Source organism: Thamnophis elegans, chromosome 2 (genome assembly GCF_009769535.1).
Source record: "Thamnophis elegans isolate rThaEle1 chromosome 2, rThaEle1.pri, whole genome shotgun sequence".
Lineage (NCBI taxonomy): Eukaryota > Metazoa > Chordata > Lepidosauria > Squamata > Colubridae > Thamnophis > Thamnophis elegans.
Window position 1 is genome coordinate 158,620,738 of NC_045542.1, and position 22,517 is coordinate 158,643,254.

General features: G+C 40.0%; 4 protein-coding genes across 4 annotated transcripts in view; all 4 read left to right on the forward strand.

Moving 5' to 3' along the window:
• The first annotated feature begins 263 nt into the window (after positions 1-263).
• On the forward strand, positions 264-2,015 carry LOC116523838 (zinc finger protein 84-like). The gene has a single exon (XM_032238925.1). The coding sequence runs from the start codon at positions 465-467 to the stop codon at positions 1,992-1,994; it is 1,530 nt and encodes a 509-aa protein (XP_032094816.1). The 5' UTR covers positions 264-464; the 3' UTR covers positions 1,995-2,015.
• On the forward strand, positions 1,995-18,172 carry LOC116502459 (zinc finger protein 79-like). Its single transcript, XM_032208348.1, has 6 exons — positions 1,995-2,015; positions 2,089-2,341; positions 2,664-2,824; positions 2,932-2,982; positions 17,782-17,910; positions 18,005-18,172. Exons 1-6 carry the CDS (start codon positions 1,995-1,997, stop codon positions 18,170-18,172), a joined length of 783 nt encoding a protein of 260 aa, XP_032064239.1.
• LOC116523833 (zinc finger protein 585A-like) lies at positions 8,013-20,875 on the forward strand. The gene is made up of 3 exons (XM_032238921.1): positions 8,013-8,098; positions 17,782-19,229; positions 19,314-20,875. Exons 2-3 carry the CDS (start codon positions 18,257-18,259, stop codon positions 20,129-20,131), a joined length of 1,791 nt encoding a protein of 596 aa, XP_032094812.1. The 5' UTR covers positions 8,013-8,098; positions 17,782-18,256; the 3' UTR covers positions 20,132-20,875.
• The window catches only part of LOC116523821 (zinc finger protein OZF-like), a 96,117-nt gene continuing 81,624 nt past the window's right edge, over positions 8,025-22,517 (forward strand). Inside the window, exon 1 of the mRNA XM_032238903.1 lies at positions 8,025-8,098. The gene's annotated coding sequence lies outside the window, so the exon portion shown is untranslated. The remainder of the gene's footprint in view (positions 8,099-22,517) is intronic.

Sequence of the window (22,517 nt, forward strand, 5' to 3'; positions counted from 1 at the left end):
TCAGCTCCCTTGTGGTTCATGAAAGGACCCACAGAGGAGAAAAGCCCTATAACTGTTCTCTATGCAGTAAATACAGTACAATACAATAGCAGAGTTGGAATAGACCTTGGAGGTCCTCTAGTCCAACCCCCTGCCTAGGCAGGAAACTCTATACCATTTCAGACAGATGGCTATCCAACATCTTCATAAAGACTTCCAGTGTTGGGGCATTCACAACCTCTGGAGGCAAGCTGTTCCACTAATTAATTGTTCTGTCAGGAAATTTCTCCTCAGTTCTAAGTTGCTTCTCTCCTTGATTAGTTTCCACCCATTGCTTCTTGTTCTACCCTGGTGGAGGGTAAATGCTTTTGCAAGCATGACAACTTGGTGATACATCAGAGGACTCACACAAGGAGAAGACCCTTTGAATGTGCTGATTGTTGGAAAACTATCAGTAAAAATTCCATTTTGGTGGTCACTAGAGGATGCAGACAGGAAAGAAACCATATAACTGTCCTGATTGTGGAAAAACTTTCATTGCAAATTCCCAGTTGGTGATACACCAGAGGACTCACACAGGAGAGAAAACCTTTGAATGTCCTGATTGTGGTAAACATTTCAGTCGGAATTCAAGCCTGGTGACACACAAAATGACTCACACAGGAGAGAAACCCTTTGAATGTTCTGATTGTGGCAAACGTTTTAGTTGGAATTCCCATTTGGTTAAACATCAGAGGACTCACACAGGAGAGAAACCCTTTGAGTGCCCTAATTGTGGGAAAAGTTTCAGTGAGAATTCTAACCTAGTAAACCATCAGAGGGCTCACACAGGAGAGAAACCCTTTGAATGTCTTCATTGTGGCAGAAGTTTCAGTCAGAATTCCAACCTGGTGAAACACCAGAGGACTCACACAGGAGAGAAACCCTTTGAATGTCTTGATTGTGGAAAATGTTTCAGTCAGAATTCAAGCCTTGTGATTCATCAGAGGACTCACACAGGAGAGAAACCCTTTGAATGTTCTGATTGTGGCAAACATTTCAGTTTGAATTCCCATTTGGTTAAACACCAGAGAACACACACAGGAGAGAAACCCTTTGAATGTCCTGATTGTGGGAAATGTTTCAGTCAAAGGTCCAGCTTGGTAGTACACCAGAGGATTCACACAGGGGTGAAACCCTTTGAATGTCCTGATTGTGGAAAAAGTTTCAGTCAGAATTCTGAGCTGGTGAACCATCAGAGGACTCACACAAGAGAAAAACCCTTTGAATGTCCTGATTGTGGGAAAAGTTTCAGTCATAATTCTAACTTGATAAGCCATCAGAGGACCCACACAGGAGAGAAACCTTTTGAATGTCTTCATTGTTACAGAAGATTCAGTGAGTATTCCAACCTGGCAACACACCAAAGGACTCACACAGGAGAGAAACCCTTTAAATGTCCTCATTGTTTGAAAAATTTCAGTCAGAAATCAAGCCTGGTGATTCATCAGAGGATTCACACAGGAGAGAAACCCTTTGAATATCCTGATTGTAGGGAAAGTCAGAATTATGAGCTGGTTAACCATCAGAAGGCTCACACAGGAGAAAAACCCTTTGAATGTCCTGATTGTGGGAAAGGGTTCAGTCAGAATTCTACCCTTGTGAAACACAAGAGGACTCACACAGGAGAGAAACCCTTTGAATGTCCTGATTGTGGGAAAGGTTTCAGTCAGAATTCCAACCTGGTGGAACACCAGAGGACTCACACAGGAGAGAAACCCTTTGAATGTTCTGATTGTGGCAAATGTTTCAGTTGGAATTCCAGTTTAGTTAAACACCAGAGAACTCACACAGGAGAGAAACCCTTTGAATGTCCTAATTGTGGGAAAAGTTTCAGTCAAAGGTCCAACTTGGTGGTACACCAGAAGACTCACACAGGGGAGAAACACCTTGAATGCACTGATTGTGGTAAAAATTTCAATGAGAATTCCAAACTGGTGAAACATCAGAGGACTCACACAAGAGAAATGATATGAATGTCCAGATTGTGGAAAAAGGTTCAGTTGGAATTCTGATCTACTGATACACCAGAGGACTCAGACAGGAGTGAAACTATATGAATGTCCACAGTGTGGAAAAAGTTTCACTTACTATTCTGACCTGGTGAAATACCAGAAGACTCACATAGGAGAGAAACCGTTTAAATGTCCACAGTATGGGAAAAGTTTCAATCAGAATTTCAACTTGGTGAACCACCAAAGGACCCACACAGGCAAAAAACCCTTTGAACGTTCTGATTGTGGGAAGAGTTTTAGTCAAAATTCACACTTGATAATACCCCAGATGACTCATACGGGAGGGAAGCCATATGAGTGTCCAGATTGTGGGAAAAGTTTCAGTCGGAATTCCAACCTGGTGAGACAGTAACCTTAAACTGGGGAATGAGACAGGGTTGCCCTTTATCGCCAGTTCTATTTGCATTATTGATGGAGGTTTTGCCAAATGCAATTAGGGATTGAAGGAATTGGAGTACAATACAAACAACTAAACAACTAAAATAAATTTATTTGCAGATGATACATTATTAACATTTCAAAATCCCGTAGTTACTATAGAGAAGATATATTTACATCTGAATGAATTTGGGAATATAGTGGATTACAAATAAACTGAGAAAAATCAGAAATGATATTATATAACCATAGTAGAAGAAGTGGAGATATTGAAAGGGAAATATAAATTACAAATAGGAGATAGTATTAAATATTTAGGTATTGACATACGAAAAAATATTCAGGAGTTAAATAAAATAAATTATGAAAAGCTAAAGAAAGATATGAAAGATGAAATAGATAAATACGAGAAAGTAAAGTTATCATGGTTTGGAAGAATTGGAATGATAAAAATGAAAGTATTACCAAAGTATTACCAAAAATTAATTTTTTGTTTTGGATGATCCCAATTAAATTCTAGGATCAAGAATTAAAGCAAATACAAGGCTGCTGGAAGTGTATTGTAATGGAGGTAAGAGAGCAAGAATAAGTAAAGCATTATGGTATGAACCATTAAAAAAGGGTAGGCTATGTATTCCAAATATTAGAAATTATTGGGTAGCTAATCAAAGGTGGTACCAGATATTATAGTAGTAACTAGAGATTTAATATGGAGGGACATAGCATCAAAAGTTAAGGGAAATAGGTGAGCCTATAGCTCTGATGGCAAACCTATGGCACAAGTAGCACATGGAGCCATTTCTGATGGCATGTGAGGCATTGCCCTGTCAGCTCCAGGGCACATGCGCGTGCTGGTCAGCTGATTTTCGGCCTTGTTTTTTTGCCATTTTTCACCCTTTGGAGGCTTTCCTGAACTTGCGGTTTGCGTGTTGGGCCGTTTTTCACCCTCTCCAGGATCCTAGAGAGCCTCTGGAGCTGGGGAGGACAAAAAAACCGACCTACCAGTCCCACTGGAAGTTAGATAATGGGCTGTTTCCAGCCTCCAGAGTGTCTCCAGGAAGGCATGGGAGGCCGTTTTCATCCTTCTCAGGCTCCAAGAAAGTCGTGCACAAATGCGCAGGGTAGCTGGGGGGGGGGGTTTTACACATACATACGCAGGAGGCATGGCATGGGGGGGCATTAAATTATGCGGATGGCCCCACAAGAGCACGCAATAGCACACAGGCACATGCTTTTGGCACCCGAGGCGAAAAAGGTTCGCCATCATGTTCTTATAAAAACATATTGGTTTAAAAAGGATATTAAATAATTGTTAGGATGATACAAAATCCCTTTTTTAAAAACTTGATGGAATTATGGAAAAAATGGAGATACTGGCTAATGCCAGGAATCTCTCCTTTAATACCGCTGGTAATGGAAATGGAGAAATTCCCTAAGATTGAATTGAAAGAATGGATTAGTAAACTAAAAGAAAATCAGATATATAAATGGGAAGACTGGAAGAACAAGATAAAGAACATAACACAATTAAAAACATTTTAGCGGATATTGGCGCAGTGGTTAAATGCAGCACTGCAGGCTACTGCTAGATCAGCAGTTCAGCGGTTCAAATCTCACCGGCTCAGGGTTGACTCAGCCTTCCATCCTTCCGAGGTGGGTAAAATGAGGACCCGGATTGTTGGGGGCAATATGCTGACTCTCTGTAAACCGCTTAGAGAGGGCTGAAAGCCCTATGAAGCGGTATATAAGTCTACTGCTATAAATTGGTTGCATTTAATACAATTAGAGAAATGGATAAAAGTGAAAGACAGATTCAAGGAGAATGATAGATAGTTAACAAAATTTGAAATGATTATAAAAGAATGTGAGATGAACAAAGAATATATAGGGAAAAAAGAATAGGAAAAATATATAGAATATTAGCTGAATTAGAAGAGCAGGCAAAAGGTTTAAAATTTATTTGGGAATCAAATTTGGGAGAAATAAATGAAAATGATTGGAAAATATTTGGACTAGAGGAGGAGTATATATGAATATGTCAGTTAGAGTTAAGGAAAATGGATATAAAGTGATATGGAGGTGGTATTTAACACCACATAAATTAAATAGATGGTAAATATACAAATATTTGTTGGAGGTGTAAGAAAGAGGTTGGAACATATAAACATAAGAGGTGGAATTGTGATAGTGCACAAAAAATATGGGATATGTTGCTTAGATAAATTAGAGCACTGTTGAATGTAAATCTAGAAATGTCACCGAGGATTGCGTTATTTGTTGCTGGTGGAAAAACGGGATATAAATAAAACAAAAAAAGAATTGATTGTAAATTTGATAATAGCAGATAGATTAGTGATGGCTAAATATTGGGTTCAAAATTGAGATATTCAAAGAAATGAATGGTATAATGAAATTTGGAGTATGGCAACAAATGATAAATTAACAACAGAAATTAAACTTAAAAAGGGATAATTATAATGAAATATGGGGGGATTTTATAAAATCAATGTTGGTGGAAGGCAAAGGGAATAAACTTACTCAAGAATATATGTTGCTTAGGGGGGTGTAAGAGCACAATTGGAATATATTGTATATCTAAGAAATATATAGGGGGAGAGGTCTCCAGGGGGCAGGGGGAGCACTGTAATATGTTTTCCCCTTTTTCTTTTGTCTTTCCTTTTTGTATTCAGTTATACATGTACTGTTTGTATTATTTGTGTTTAATTTTTTTTAAAAAAAGTTTAAAATAATTCTAACTTTGTGAAACATCAAATCACACATACAGGAAAGAAACCGCACAGCTGTCCAGATTGTGGGAAAGGTTTCCATCGGATTACCAACTTGGTGATACACCAGAGAACTCACACAGGAGAAAAACCCTTTGAATGTATGGATTGTGCGAAAAGTTTCAGTCACCATTTTAACCTGGTGAGATACCAGAAGATACATACAAGAGAGAAACTATACAAATGACCTATAAGTAATGTAGGTTTATACACAGGAGAGAAAGTCAAGTTATCCACATTTGGCAAAAGTTGATGAATTTAGAGAAGGCTTAAATTTCATTTTTGCTCTCTCATTGGAAGTGTAGGTGAGAAATTGACTATTTAAGTTTCGGCCTGATTCATTTTACTGAAAGATATCTTAGACCTGTGATTGAAGAGAAAAATGGAAAATATTAATTCGATAAAGGTGTACTACCTGTTTTTTTTTTTTTGTTGTTGTTATCAAGCCTTTCCCTCTCTACAGGATCCCTCCAAGCTTTGCCCTCTCCCACAGGGTCGCTATAAGTATTTCCTTCCCCCACAGGTCTCCAAAAGCCTTTGCTCAACCCACAGGGTCCCCAAAGGCATTTTTCCCATTCCGCTGCCTCCCGCAGTCCTTAGGCCTGACTCACACCCCACCAGGCCTCCCAAGCTCTTCCTCCATACCCTTTGAAGATCTCTGAATCTGAAGTTGGTAAAGAAGGCCAGGACACTTATCCCAGGGCCACATGGCTATGTCCTGGAAGCAGCCGTTATTTTCAGCATTCAGAGGTGGTATTCAGTCGGTTTGCATCAGTTTGCACAAACTGGTTGCGCGAGCTGAGGCCCCAGAGATGTCTCATTCCCTAAGCCCCTGGAGCCACCACCCGCCTCGGTCAAGTCGGGGAATGCCTTGCCCAGGAGCCGCCGCCCTCTCATTGCCCCACCCTCCATTCGCCAATCACCCCTATTTCCCCTCCTAAACCTTGGCCATAACCCTGCTTCTCCCCCCCCCCCCATCTTTGGTTGCTCACCTTCTGCAGAGGCTGGTCCAGAGGCCTTCCGGCAAGCTGACTGGATTTTTGTGCTGGGAAGCAGCTGACTGGCAAAGAAGCCTCCCAGCTGCTGCCTCTTGGAGAGCCGCTTTTCCTTTTAACTGGTGTTACAGTAAAAGGAACAGATTTGTCTGACCTGAGAAAGTCAATGTAAGAAGTGAGTTGGGACACTATGCAGGAGAAATTTGGTTCACAATCCCTTAGCTCAGTGATGGTCGATGATTGAAACTCATAAGGGAATATCTATCCCACCGCCTTGAGTTTGGAAGCAGTTCCATAGATGCAAGGCATAGACATTTTGGTGAGGTACTGACCTTTAGTACTGTAAGGAGTCCCAGACTGCTCCTGAGTGAAGGAGTGGAACCTCTGCCAGTTTGAACTGAGGTAACAGAATGTGAGGCAACTGGCAGTAGGAACAGAGTTATTTTCAGGTGGGGAGGGGGAGTAGAATGTCTAACTCCTTAGCATCAGAGTGTGTTAATATAACACTGTATAAGAAATACTAATGATTGGATGGTCATTTTGAAAAATCCTTTCTTAGCGAGCAACTAGAAGCCAAGAAGAACATACAACTTCAGGTTGGTACATGGATGATGGTGTTTTGGGCTTTTTAAAACGGGAGGGCAAGGTCCATTTTCCCAAGGCACTTTGAAAGGATAAATCAGTGCCTGGACCAATCATTTTTAATGCAAAACTGTTCAGTAAGTTTAATGCCAAGGGCATTCACCACACATGTTCCCACATATTGAAGTAATGATAAAAATAATTTTAAAAAACTTCCTTGGTGTACGATTCAGGGGGAAAAATATGAAGATTCAGATTAACATTTGAAAAAGGATCTTGGCTCCACAGCAGTAACTATGCAAGGGATCTAGGAATTTTAGTGGACAACCACTCTTAAGTATCCGCTACCAGTGTGCTGCAGCTGCAGAACAAGCCAACGCAGTCCTAGTCAACATCAGAGAGATAGTATTAGATTCCAAGAAGTAGTAGTGTTGTGTACATTATATTGTACTGATAAGACTACACCAGTTTAGGCATCCAGTGTTCATCACCATGAGAAAAACCAGATGTTAAAACTCTAGAAAGAGAGCAGAGAAGAGCAACACGATGTTAAAGGAACTGGAGGCTAAACCATACAATGAATAATTGCATGATAGGTTCAGTCTAACACAGAAGGAGCAAGGATGACCTGACAGCTTCCATGACTTCCCTCGTGGGTGGTCCATCTGGAGCTTTTTAAAAAGGAGTTTCAACAGCCATTTGTCAGGAATGGAGAGTTGATCTCTCCCACCTTTTTTTTGTGATTCTGTATGACCTTCATAAACCTTTAGGGCTCAGCACACAGCTAATCTTCACAAGCTAAGTAGCATCATATTTCACTATTTCACATGCATCAGTTGCAAAGGTAGGTTTCTAGAAGTCAAAAATAATTTGATAGCATTTAACCAGTGAAAACATCTTGAAAAAGCCTTAGGTAAGGATGGGACTTAGAATAACTTTGAATGTACACTGATCACTGATTCATTAAAATGAAATTTCATTGCATACAGCTCTCAAAGGGTCACCACCTCCAATATACACTACATAAACATGTCAAAATAAATAAATACAAAATTATGCATGTACCGACATATAAAAGTGTTATTTTGCCTCTTATGGGGAGATGGCAGTCAGAGAGGCAGCATCAGTATCTAGAACCCTTAGTACAGTAGAGGCATCTGTGGTTGAGCTTTAAGGGGTTAAAACCATTAAGTACTAAATTGCTAGAAAGGACGGGAGGGAAAGAGAAGCACAGCAACTTCCTCTTTCGGATTACTCAATGGGCGGAAGGTAGTGTGCAGAATGGATCCTGTGCTATTCCCAGGATGGAAGCAGCAGCTGGAAGGTAAGGCTGTTCGGTTTCCTCCATGATTTGGAAGCAAAGAAACAACTAGGCTGTAGGCGGTCAGCTGCTGCAAGTTCCTTTCCTCCCCAAATGTAAGAGCACTAATGCTGCACGCTGTTAAAGTTTGATACTTTGGGAATGGCTACACTCCAGAAATTATGAGTGCTCCAACCACTGCACTTTTAGGATGGTTGCATCCCACACTCATGATCCCTATTTGTGACCTTCCCAGCTAGCTTCTGAAAAGCAGAGCCAGTGGGGATGCCAGCAGGAATTGGCAAGTGCAGTTATGTGAAATTGCATTTAACAACCCAAAGGGATTTGCTTAAGAACCGAAGAGGAACAGATGTAAGTTAGTAGATCATGCTCCATGATCAGGCTGCTCAGTGACACAGAAGCCAGTCCCAAATGCAGCCACTTAACTGAGGACTACTTGAATTGGGATATCACTAGAGTGGTTGCGGAAAATATATTCTGCCCTAACTTGGAACTGATAACTTCTGTGGGCAAAACTGGTGCTTCAAATCTTGCAGAACCTTAGGCTTCATTTCATCAAATGAAAATAATGGCAACCTAAGGAAGGGAAAGGGAACAAGAGAAAGTGTAGGGTTAAGGGGAAATGAAAAGGAAAAGCATTGACTTTAGACTCCTTTTGTTGCAGTAGAATAAGGTACTTGCATAAAACTTCAACTTTTTGAGGAGCCGAGGTGGCGCAGTGGTTAAATGCAGCACTGCAGGCTACTTCAGCTGACTGCAGTTCAGCAGTTCGGCTGTTCAAATCCCACTAGGCTCAAGGTTGACTCAGCCTTCCATCCTTCCGAGGTGGGTAAAATGAGGACCCAGATTGTTGTTGGGGGCAATATGCTGACTCTGTAAACCGCTTAGAGAGGGCTGAAAGCCCTATGAAGCGGTATATAAGTCTAACTATTGAAGTCTAACTATTTTTTATGATAATATAAACTAGCCAGTTCTATAACAACAGACTTATCTAATCAAACGACACCCCAAATCATTTTATCCACCTTAAGCACAAAGTCTAGGAGCAGTTTCCATATAAAAACAAAATTTATTGTGTCCTTTCCTTTAGTCAAGGCAGTCAATTTAGCCAACTCTGCTAAATTTCAGGATTTGCAGCCTTTCATCCATTGTGGGAATGGAAATATTCTTCGATTTTTTTTTGCCTAAATATTCTTGATGCCATCAACATATAAAATATCAATGTTGCATTTTTTTTCAAGTTCTTTATGCATTAAACTTAAAAGAAAACTGTTTTATCTTTATATCATTTTAATAGTTTTCTGTATTAAGATGTGTATCGTACTCCACTATTTCTTTGCTTTGTCACATGTGCACCATAAATTATCAAAATCTCTTCTTTATATATCCAAAATTCATTGCCTATATATCATTCCCTAACCAAATGATACCAGAAATAACTGTGCCATCAAAATCTTAATTCATGGCCCTCTAGCTCAAGTAACATCTTAATGTGAAGAATCACTCAAGCTTCTTGCCAGAGAAAACAACAAGCATCAAAATACAATTTGAACCTCCTCTTGCCTTAGCATCTTGCAATAATTTATATTTAATTCTTGGTTTCCCCCCTTGCAATATAAACTTAGAGATTTCCATCTGCCATTGTTTAAATGGAGTATCACAAGTATTGGTAAAGTCTCAAAAAGAAAATTTATCTTTGATAATTGGGGTTCTGGAGGCTAAAATATACAAAGAATGGTTACAGGAATTGGATATCTCAATAGTAGATCTGTGATTGGAGAGAAAAAATGGAAAATATTAATTTGATAAAGGTGTACTATCTGTTGTTTTCTTTGTTGTTATCAAGCCTTTTCCTCTCTACAGGATCCCTCCAAGCTTTGCCCTTTGTCACATGGGAGAGGAAGTCCACTGCTTCCATTCTCTGTCCATCGGCTCGTCACATACACATACACCTACACACACACACACACAAACACACACACACACACATATAATTCATTTTCATAACATATAGCCACACATATACTTGTCAACTTTTAAAAAGTTTTCATGACAACTATCATTGACATAGGAAAAGGGAGAATAATTCCATGCATACCTTTGGCCAGAGTCAGGTCTCTTATTCCTACAGCTGGCGTGTGAAATGTGCATGTTCATAGCCTGCCGCAGCACCTTATTGGTGGATGTGATTTATGACATAGACAGAAGGGAGGGGATACAGGGGTAAAGTTGAAATGCAATTAAGCAGATGTCAATTTCGGCTCTGCAGAAGAACATGCCAAAATGTTGATCCTAATAAATGAATGGATTTCTTTTGAACTTTGTCTCGAGGCTCGTAAATTAATTAGGTCATCTTTTGGAAACAATACTATTACAGTACATAGCCAACATCACATTGTATTATTAAATGTTTACATCAATTCATTTTACTATCAACTCCCAGAAACAATTATTGGTTCTTCTGCTCTCTATATACCATATTTGTACCTTATCCATCACTTTTTTCTCCCTCTCTTCTCCCCCTCCCTACCTCCTTTCTTCCCTCTGTCACTCTTCTCTACTTCTCTTTAATTCCCTTAATCTACTATATAGAATAACAAGTGGTACACATCTCACTTTGTTCATAATCTTTAAAGTTCTATATGTGTCCATGTTTCATATATTTGACCTATACTTAATTGTCCTTCTATTGTCATGTTCAATCAATTAGCAACTGTTTAATTATCATGTATAAAAGTGAATCACAAACCTCTCCTTTACAATCTTCCCATATCAATTTCATATTTGTCCATATATTTTAACATTTATTTAATTATATTTCCATTATCATATTCAATCAGTTAGCAACTCCATTTTATTGTCATATTTAGGAATAATTTTCATTTTTTTTCATTTTAATTTCATTTTTTTCATTTTAATTTTATTTGTATGCCGCCCTTTTCCCTGAAGGGACTCAGGGCGGCTCACAACTCAAAGGGAGGGAAAAAAACAAACAGTTACAAAAAACATAGAAACCATACATAGTTTAAAAAACACAACAATCATACCGTTCGAAGTGGGGCAGCGAGTCTTTAGCCCCAGGCCTGTTGGAACAGCCAGGTTTTAAGGGTTATGCGGAAGGCCTGGAGGGTGGTGAGGGTACGAATCTCCATGGGGAGTTCGTTCCAGAGGGTCAGAGCAGCCACAGAGAAGGCCCTCCTCTGGGTAGTCGCCAGTCGACACTGGCCGGCTGATGGAATTCGGAGGAGGCCTAGTCTGTGGGATCTAATTGGTCTAGTAGAGGTAATTGGCAATAAAACCCTTAGCTTTATATTTTCCCATATAACCATTTTCATTTCTCTGTTTTTTCCTAGTAAGTCTTTTGTCCCACTTCTCTATTCCTGTCTTCTCTCTTTCCTTTGTTTTGACACATCCACCCTCTTCAATTTTCACCAAGCCACCATCAAAGAGATCTTTTATATTTCTCTTTGTTGGGGTGTAACCTACTTCAATTTTCCTTATGCCACTATCAACCTCCAAACATCTTTTGTCTGCTTTTTATTCCCTTTTGTTGGGACCCAGACCCCCTTTTCAATTTTCCCTATATGATTGCCAAGCCCAAGGAGAGAAACCCTTTGAATGTCTTGTTTGTGAGAAAAGTTTTAGTCAGAATTCCAAAACCAGAGGACACACACAGGAGAGCAACCCTTTGAATGTCCTGATTGTGGCAGAAATTTCAGTCAGAATTCAATATCCCAACGACTTGTTTTTGATAATCAGCAGAAGTTTCTGGATATTTCCTTTGCAGAAGTTGTGGAATTTCTCAACTGCTTAGAGAGGGAATGTGGCCTGCGAATTAAGGTTGCATTTTGTAATGGTTGTTAAGCGACATTACCTTGCTTAACTACTCTCACCCCGTTCTCCCTAATGAAGCCGTTAAATAAATCTGCACATCATTAAGCAGAACAGTAACTATCTCAGGATTGGGGGAATCACTTGGAGGCCTAGCCTCCCCTATCCCAACTTTTGGGTGTGTGCCAGTGGTGGGTTTCAAAAATGTTTAGAACATCTTCTGTAGGTGTTGCCTGCTTTGTGGGAGTAGCTTGATGGCCATATGACCGGGTGGGCGTGGCCAACGTAAAATGTGGTGAAACTCACTTAACAACACTCTTGCTTAGCAACCAAAATGTTGGCTCAGAAACTCTGGCATTTGAAGCACGCAAGTTTTAAAGCTGTCAAGTTACAAGACCCTTGCACCCCTAACCCTGTAGAAAAAAATCCCAGGGGTATTCAAACTTGACAGCTTTAAGACTTGTGGACTTCAATTCCCAGAATTCCTCCTCTCGCTCTTCATCTTGATGATGTCTGGATGGGCGAGGGTAGGGAGCTGGAACCGGTTCGAAACGGCACTGTAGATTTGTGGGACCTCTTCTATAGAAGAGATTAGAACTGGCAGGAACCCACCCCTGGTCTGTGCCCAGGATTCATCCCTGGGCCAGGTGGTGGATTAGTGTAAAAAATTGCCCTTTTAACATACCTCCCTCTGTGTCAAAATGGTGGCTGATTCTGAATAACCACTCATGTGGGAGTGGGACAAACCATTCTGTTTTGCTGCCTTAAAATTTTGTAAACTGTGTTAAGAAATTGTAGGTGGCTGCCTCCCACAGAACTCCAAAAGGGCAGGCCATGTACACCTATGAATTTAGAGGCAGTTTAGAAAATAGGTATATGGTAGCCTCATGAATTTGTTTCTAATAAGGGGACTTTATTTTAGAAAAAATATTCTATTCAGAAAATTCATATAAAGTACAAACTCCCCAAAAAAGAAAGATTTTTTTTCAAAACCCACACAAAGAAAAATGTGCATTAGAAAGACAAAAGCAGATTTACCAATATTACTTTCTTCCCTTTCTGAAGCAGGCCCAAAATTTATAAACTTCTACCTCTATTTACAACCAATTCGACATTCATCTATCTATGATATATAAATGCAATGTAATAAGTGAGCCAACAACAAAATGGAACATCAAAGCACTTTGTTAACAATCTACTATTGCATTTAACTTGTATAAAGTTTAAGCGGCTTATTTACCACAAATAGCCACAATCGTTGTTTCTGATCTGTGAGAGATAAAATATCTTCGTTTGATTCTTATTAATAAAACTTTTTCTTAAGATTTTAGTTCAAAACAATAAGACAACAGTTGTGTCTTATTCCTACAAATCATAAAACCTCTTGGTCGATCCATTTTCCAAATTGTTTTCCAGTTAGATATAGTAAGTCCATTTCCCAATCTTCTTTAAAAAGTACAATTCATCCCACATTGAGTCTGTTAACTCCAAATCTGTAGCAGCCACATCTGCTTCGGCCTTCTCCCAAGCATCCTGCAGTTTCCAAACCATAGTGAGGGGGCTTTTAAGAAGAAGCTGTGGGAGCTTCTTGGAAAGAGTTTAGGCTCATAAAGGGATTCATTTGGGACAGATCCATCCATTTGTGAACACTCATAATCCTAAATGCTTCCATCAGTCCCAGAGGAAGGGGATCTCCCAGAGGAGAAATTTGTTTTTTCTCACCACGATTCTTTACATCCTTCTGGGTAATCGACTAGGTGGATACGACAACGATTATTTCCCTGCAGGATGTTTCCAGCAAATGGCATCCACTGCAAATGGCTTCTTTCTCTGGGTGTAATAGAGACAGTCCTCTGTCAGGGAATTATGCAGCAAGTTTCCAAATGAAATCAATGACATTGGGACAAATTTGTAGTTTTATATATAAATCAATATATTTAAAACATTTACAGCAAACAAGATGGGCAGGAACACCCTGAGGTAACTCCAAATAGCATACAGAGCACACAGAAAAAAAAGCGGGAAAACTGGGAAACTCCCCCTTTTCACCTACAGCAACCAATCATAGCGTAGATTGCCTCATGCAGGCGCTCAACTGCTCTATTCCTGCCCATTGTCCAATTTAACTGTTTCAGTTACTAAATTTAATATCCTAAGACCCCCCTAATTTATAGCTGGACAGCATTTAAACCAAATCTTTTCAGAAGACCTTTGTGTTTTTGTATACTTAATGGTTTTGTCATAAGGTCAGCTAAATTATTTTCTGGTGGAGAATAAATTATGTCTATTACGTTTTCTTTCCCTGCTTCTCTGACAATACAGGCCTTCCTTGTAATTTCTTTCTTTCTACTCCTATGAACTATCGCAGGAAAACTGAATATGTCTAGTCTAACACAGAGCAGGAGTAGGGATGCCATCATAGCAGTCTTTCAATATCTGAGGGGCTGACACAGAAAAAAGGCAGTGGGTCCATTGTCCAATGTGCCTGAGAGCAGAACAAGAAGTAACAGGGGGAGACTTATCAAAAAGGTATCCAACCTAGAATCAAGGAGACATTTCCTTTCAGTGAGAACAATCAATCCGTGGAAATGCTTTGCCTCCAGTAATTCTGGCTGCTCCGTCAATGGTTTTTTTTAATAGGAGGCTGGACAGCCATTTGTCCAGAACGGTAGGGTCTCCAAGAGTAGTTCTCTTCCAACTCTTCTTATGTAATTCTGTAAGAACTTCATGAACGTTTAGTACTCAGCCTGTAGCTAATCTTCCCAAATTAAGTAGTGTCACCGTTCATTATATCACATTTCCCTATTTCACTTGCATCGGTTGCAAAGGTCGGTTGCTGGGAGTGGAAAATGACTTGATGGCATGTAATCAGTGCAAACCTCTTGCAAACGCCTTCGTAGGCAGAGACGGGACGAGGCTGTTTTACCTCCTCCTATCTGGAGATGGCAGTCAAATGGGCAACATTGGCCCCTAGAAAGCCGTGGAAGCATCTGGGTTTGAGCTTTAAGGAGTTAAAACCATCGAGCTGCATTGCTAGAAAGGAGGGGAGAGAAGTGCGGGATCTACAGGATCGCTGATGGGAGGAAGGTGGTCCGCCGAGTAGATTTTGGGCTCCTGCAAGTATCGAAGAAGCAGCAGCAGCTGGTGGGTGAGTTGAGGATAGGTTGGGGAAGAGGCTGGGAGCAAGAAAGGCTGCTTGATTTCCCCCGCAGCGTAGAAGCAGAGAAGCAACTAGAAAGACAAAGGCAGTTGGATGTAACCTTGGCGATCATGCAGTCCAACATGCAGTTCAAACATGAGAACTTAGACCAAATGGCTCTCCAGTATCTTCTTCCAGGGCTCCAGGGAGAAGCACCCACAACTTGGGAAGGGAAGCCGTTTCACTGGTCGCTGTCAGGAGATTTCTTCTTGTTTCTAGGATGCTTCTGTCCTTCGTTGGTTTCCATCCGTTGCTTCTTGTCTTGCCTTTTGGGGCTTTGGAGAAGTTCTTAATCTTCTCTTCTTTGTGGCAGCACCTCAAGTATTGGAACATGTCACCTCTAAGTCAGCAGTTCCTGTGGTTATGAAGTTGGAAGAGAAGCATTTGCCACAATTTAGGTTCTGCCAACCGGGGCACATTTATGATGGTTTCAGCGTCCCACACTCGGGATCCCCATTTGTGACCTTCCCAGCTAGATCCTGTCAAGAAAAATCAGTGGGGATGCCAGCAGGAAGTTGCAAGCCATAATCATGTGAACTTGCCTTTAAAAACCCACAGTGATTCGCTTAACAACTGCAGAGGAATAGATGCAAGTTGGCACTGTCCTGTGATATCATGCTTCCTGATCGGGCTGCTTATTGACACAGATGCCAGTCCGAAATGCAGTCAGTAAATTAGGACTGCTTCCATAGGAATGTCACCAGAGTGGTTGTGGACAGTGTTTTCTGCCCTTACTTGGAACTGAGGACTTCCATGGCAAAACTGGTGCTTCAAATCTTACAGAGTCTTTAGGCATCATTTTATCAATTAAAGCCCCCACATCTCTAAAATTAGCACAGAAGGTTGGACTGTAACCATTTTGGGTTTTGTTACAGCTTTCTGGTTGAGAACACATGGATTTTCCAAATGAACACATATTTGTAGGTGTGTGTATTTGTACTTCTCTCTGTATGCCTCTGTCTACAATTGTATAATCCATCCCTAGCACTTCTAAATGTATTTCATAATTGTTTTTACACAATTATTTTATTAATTCATCAAAATGTAAAATACAGAACTGAATGAAGAAATAAAAATAATGGAAAATGGGAGGAAAAGCGGAAGAGAGGAAAGTGAATGTGAAAGGGGAAAGGAAAAAGAAAAGCATTGTCTTTTGACTCTTTGGGTGCAGTAGAATAATAATATAAAACCTCAACTATTTACATTTATATGATAATAGAAACTAGCCCCTTCTATAACAACAAACTTACCTAATCAACAAAACCCAAAATCAAACTTTCATTTTTTTTCTATCTCACGAACAAAGTCCAAAAGCGGTTTTCAAATTAATCCTGTTCTTTTCTTTATTCAAAGCAGTAAATTTAGCCATCTCTGCTAACTCCATCAGGTTTTGCAACCATTCATTCATTGTGGGAGTGAAAATATTCTTCTATTTTTGTGCAAATAGCATTCTTGATGCCATCAACACATTTAACATCAAAGTTTCATATGAATTTGTGAATCCTACTCCAATATTGCTTTGATATATTTCCACCATAAATGATAAAATCTCTTATTTACATTTCCAACATTTAAGGTGCCTTTATACATTCTTGAGAATTTCTTCAATGTTAGATACTAACCTCATAAGAACCATTTGGTATAGAGCTTCCTGCCTGAGCAGGGGGTTGGACTAGAAGACCTCCAAGGTCCCTTCCAACTCTGTAATTCTGTTATATTCTTCCATTGTTCAAGCATTATATTACATCCAAAGTTCTTTGCCCACTGAATCATACAATGCTTTACATACTCATTCTGCAAGTTTAATTTCAAAAGCAGTTTATAAACCTTAGACATATCCATAGCTCTTTTTGTCTAGTTCAAATCTTTCTTGCAATTGTCAATATACGAATCAATTGGAAACATCCTTCTGATTCCAACTCCTCTTTAGATTTGAGGAGAGGGTCACAATAATTCAACCAGATTTGACCATAAGCCCACAAGTCTGGCCTCACCACTATTTCTTTTCTTAAAAACTTCCTGGGAGACACCCAAAGAGGAAGGCATTTCTAATAAAGTGATGTTTAAAATCAACAGTTGCTTTAACCTTATCATACCATAAAGAGCTGTGTCATCAAAAATTTTATTCGTGCCTGTCAAGCTCAAGGAAGCTCTTATTTTGGAGAGTCCCTCACTCTTTTTGCCAGAAAACAAGCATCAAAATACAATTTCAAATCTAGTCAACTCAAACCTCTGTCCTTATCACCTTGCAATGATTTATGTTTAATTTTTTGTTTTATTCCCTTCCCATATAAACTTAGAGATTTCCATCTGCCATAGTTTAAATTGAGTTTCAGTTACAACATTTAAAGTGTGAAAGAAAAATAGCATTTTTAGTAAAAAAAATTATTTAAACTACAGAGGTTCTATCCAATAATTGCAGTATAAAGAATTTGTGATGGATCAGAATCAACAAGTGTATTTTGTGATTGAATGTATATTTGAACTTGGATCTCAATAATCTTCAGTGTGTCAAATGAATCATAATTAACATTAGAAGCTATTTCGGCATTGTTGAATGTTTGCTTTTTACTTGTAGTGTATACTATTTCACATCTTCTGCAACCATTTCATAAAGAAATGATTTTAAACTTACACTTTTATTTAAATCTTACAGATGAAGAGGATACCAATAAGAGCACTCCGAACAAGTGAGGAAACTGGCAACTTGGTGATGCATCACACTAGGAAGAAGCCGTATAACTGTCCAAATTGTGGAAAATCTTTAATTGATAATTCCCACCACGTGAGACACCTGAGAACTCACATAGGAGAGAAACCCTTTGAATCCTGATTGTGGGAAAAGTTTCAGCCACAATTCCAGCCTGATAAGTCATCAGAGAACTCACACCGGAGAGAAACCCTTTGAATGTCCTGATTGTGGCAAACGTTTCAGTCAGAGTTCAAGCCTGGCGAAACATAAAATGACTCACACCGGAGAGAAACCCTTTGAATGTTCTGATTGTGGCAAATGTTTCAGTCAAAACTCCAGCTTGATGGTACACTAGAGGACTCACAGAGAAGAGAAACCCTTTGAATGTCCTGATTGTGGGAAAGGTTTCAGTCAGAATTCCAACCTGGTGGAACACCAGATGACTCACACAGGAGAGAAACCCTTTGAATGTCCTGATTGTGATAAATGTTTCAGTCGGAATACCAGGCTGGTGATACACCAGAGGACTCACACAGGAGAGAAACCCTATAAATGTCTTGATTGTGGGAGAAATTTCAGTCAAAATTCCCACCTGATGACACACCAGAGGATTCACTCAGGAGAGAAACCTTTTAAATGTTCTGATTGTGGTAAATGTTTCATTCAGAATTCCAAACTGAGGGTACACCAAAGGACTCAAACAGGAGAGAAACCCTTTGAATGCCCTGATTGTGGGAAAGGTTTCAGTCAGAATTCCAACCTGGTGGAACACCAGACGACTCACACAGGAGAAAAACCCTTTGAATGTCCTGATTGTGGTAAATGTTTCAGTCGGAATACCAAGCTGGTGATACACCAGAGGACTCACACAGGAGAGAAACCCTATAAATGTCTTGATTGTGGGAGAAATTTCAGTCAAAATTCCCATCTGATGACACACCAGAGGATTCACTCAGGAGAGAAACCTTTTAAATGTTCTGATTGTGGTAAATGTTTCATTCAGAATTCCAAACTGAGGGTACACCAAAGGACTCACACAGGAGAGAAACCCTTTGAATGCCCTGATTGTGGGAAAAGTTTCAGTCAGAATTGCATCCTGGTGAACCATCAGAGGACTCACACCGGAGAGAAACCCTTTGAATGTTCTGATTGTGGCAAATGTTTCAGTCAAAGCTCCAGCTTGATGGTACACCAGAGGAATCACAGAGTAGATAAACCCTTTGAATGCCCTGTTTGTGGGAAAGGTTTCAGTGAGAATTACAGGCTGGTGGAACACCAGACAACTCACACAGGAGAGAAACCCTATAAATGTCTTGATTGTGGGAAAAGTTTCAGTCAAAATTCCCACCTGATAACACACCAGAGGATTCACTCAGGAGAGAAACCTTTTAAATGTTTTTATTGTGGTAAATGTTTCATTCAGAATTCCAAACTGAGGGTACACCAAAGGACTCACACAGGAGAGAAACCTTTTGAATGCCCTGATTGTGGGAAAGGTTTCAGTCAGAATTCCAACCTGGTGGAACACCAGACGACTCACACAGGAGAAAAACCCTTTGAATGTTCTGATTGTGGCAAATGTTTCAGTCAGAATTGCATCCTGGTGAACCATCAGAGGACTCACACAGGAGAGAAACCCTTTGAATGCCCTGATTGTGGGAAAGGTTTCAGTCGAAGGTGCAGCTTGATAGTACACCAGAGGACTCATACAGGAGAGAAACCTTTTGAATGCCCTGATTGTGGGAAAGGTTTCAGTCAGAGTTCTAACCTAGTAAGTCATCAGAGGGCTCACACAGGAGAGAAACACTTTAAATGTTCTGATTGTGGGAAAATTTTTAGTGAGAATTCCAACCTGGTGGAACACCGGAGGACTCACAAAGGAGCGAAACCCTTTAAATGTTCTGATTGTGGCAAATGTTTCAGTCAGAATGCCAACCTGGTGAACCACCAGAGGACTCACACAGGAGAGAAACCCTTTGAATGTCCTCATTGTGGCAAAAGTTTCAGTCATAATTCTAATCTGGTGAAACACCAGAGGACTCACACAGGAGAGAAACCCTTTGAATGTCCTGATTGTGGGAAAGGTTTCAGTCAAAGATCCAGCTTGGTGGTTCACCAGAGTATTCACACAGGGGAGAAACCCTTTGAATGTCCTGATTGCGGGAAAAGTTTCAGTCAAAGGTCCAACTTGGTGGTACACCAGAAGACTCACACAGGGGAGAAACACTTTGAATGTGTTGATTGTGGTAAGAAATTCAGGAAGTATTCCAAACTGGTGAAACATCAGAGAACTCACACAAGAGAAACAATATGAATTTCCAGATTGTGGAAAAAGTTCAGTCGGAATTCTGATCTACTGATATACCAGAGGACTGATACAGGATTGAAGCCATATGCGTGTCCAGAATGTGGGAAACGTTTCACTTACCGTTCTGACCTGGTGAAATATCAGAAGACTCACATAGGAAACCATATGAATGTCCACAGTGTAGGTAAAGTTTCAATCGGAATTTCAATTTCAAGTCACTTCTGGTTTGCTCGTAGAGTCATTTTTTGTCCCCCGGAGCCTTCAGGGAAGCCTCCTGAAGGCCCCTGAAGGCTCTGGAGGGCTAAAACTGGCCGTACGAGCAAATGGGAAGTCTGTTCCTGCCCTTGTGGTTTGCCCTTAGGGCTGGTTTTTTGTGCTCTGGAGACTTCAGGGAAGCTCCTGAAGCCTCCAGGTGGGGCGGGGAGGCTGTTTTCACCCTTCCCAGGCTCCTATAAAGCTTCTGAAGCCTGGGGAGGGCAAAAAAGCACTCCAAAATGGGGGGATTGCTGGTTGTGCGCGCATGTGTGCTTCGGTCATGCGCGTACCATGGGTGTGGCATGCCTGCGCACAACCCTGTGCTCCCCCTGTTTTTGGCACGCAAGACAAAAAAGGTTCTCCATCACTGGTATATAAGAATATTTCAGTTAGAGTTAAGGAAGATTTTATATAAAGTGATATGGAGGTAGTACCTAACACCACGTAAATTAAATCAAATAGATGGTAGCAATAGCAATAGCAATAGCAGTAGACTTATATACCGCTTCATAGGCCTTTCAGGCCTCTCTAAGCGGTTTACAGAGAGTCAGCATATTGCCCCCAACAGTCTGGGTCCTCATTTTACCCACCTCGGAAGGATGGAAGGCTGAGTCAACCCTGGGCCGGTGAGATTTGAACCGCTGACCTGCTGATCTAGCAGTAGCCTGCAGTGCTGCATTTAACCACTGTGCCACCTTGGTAAATATACAAATATTTGTTGGAGGTGCAAGAAAGAGGTTTGAACATATAAACATAAGCGGTGGGATTGTGATAGTGCACAAAAATATGGGACATGGTGTTTAGAGAAATTAGAGCACTGTTGAATGTAAATCCAGAGATGTCACCGAGGATTGCGTTATTGTTGCTGGTGGATAAATGGGATATAAATGAAACAAAAAAAGAATTGATTGTAAATTTGATAATGGCAGCTAGATTATTGATGGCTAAATATTGGGGACAAAATTGAGATATTCAAAGAAATGGGTGGTATAATGAAATTTGAAGTATGGCAACAAATGATAAATTAACAACAGAAATTAAACTTTAAAAAGGGATGATTGAAGTAAATAATTATAATGAAATATGGGTTTTTTTATATAAAATCAGTGTTGGTGGAAGACAAAGGGAATAAACCTCAAGAATATATGTTGTTTAGGAGGAGATAAGGGCATAATGGGAATATATTGTATATCTAAGAAATATAGAGGGGGGGCTCCAGGAGGTGGGGGGTACACTGTAATATGTGTTTTTTCCCTTTTTATTTTGTCTTTCTTTTTTGTATTCAGTTGTATATGTACTGTTTGTATTATTTGTGTTTTAAAAAAAAATTAAAAAGGAATTCCAACCTGGTGATACACCAGAGAACTCACACAGGAGAAAAACCCTTTGAATGTATGGATTGTGCGAAAAGTTTCAGTCACTGTTTTAACCTGGTGAAACACTAGAGGATATATACAGGAGAGAAACCATACAAATGACCTATAAGTAATGTAGGTTTACACACAGGAGAGAAAGTCAAGGAAATCCACATTAGGCAAAAGTTGATGAGTTTAGAGAAGGCTTAAATTTCATTTTTGATCTCTTTTGAAGTATAGGTGAGAAATTGACTATTTAAGTTTCGGCCTGATTCATTTACTGAAAGATATCTCAATAGTAGATCTGTGATTGGAGAGAAAAAATGGAAAATATTAATTTGATAAAGGTGTACTATCCGTTGTTTTCTTTGTTGTTATCAAGCCTTTTCCTCTCTACAGGATCCCTCCAAGCTTTGCCCTTACCACATGGGAGAGGAAGTCCACTGCTTCCATTCTCTGTCCATCGGCTCGTCACATACACATACACCTACACACAAACACATACACACACATATAATTCATTTTCATAACATATAGCCACACATATACTTGTCAACTTGTAAAAAGTTTTCATGACAACTATCATTGACATAGGAAAAGGGAGAATAATTCCATGCATACCTTTGGCCAGAGTCAGGTCTCATATTCCTACAGCTGGCGTGTGAAATGTGCATGTTCATAGCCTGCCACAGCACCTTATTGGTGGATGTGATTTATGACACAGACAGAAGGGAGGGGATACAGGGGTAAAGTTGAAACGCAATTAAGCAGATCTCAGTTTC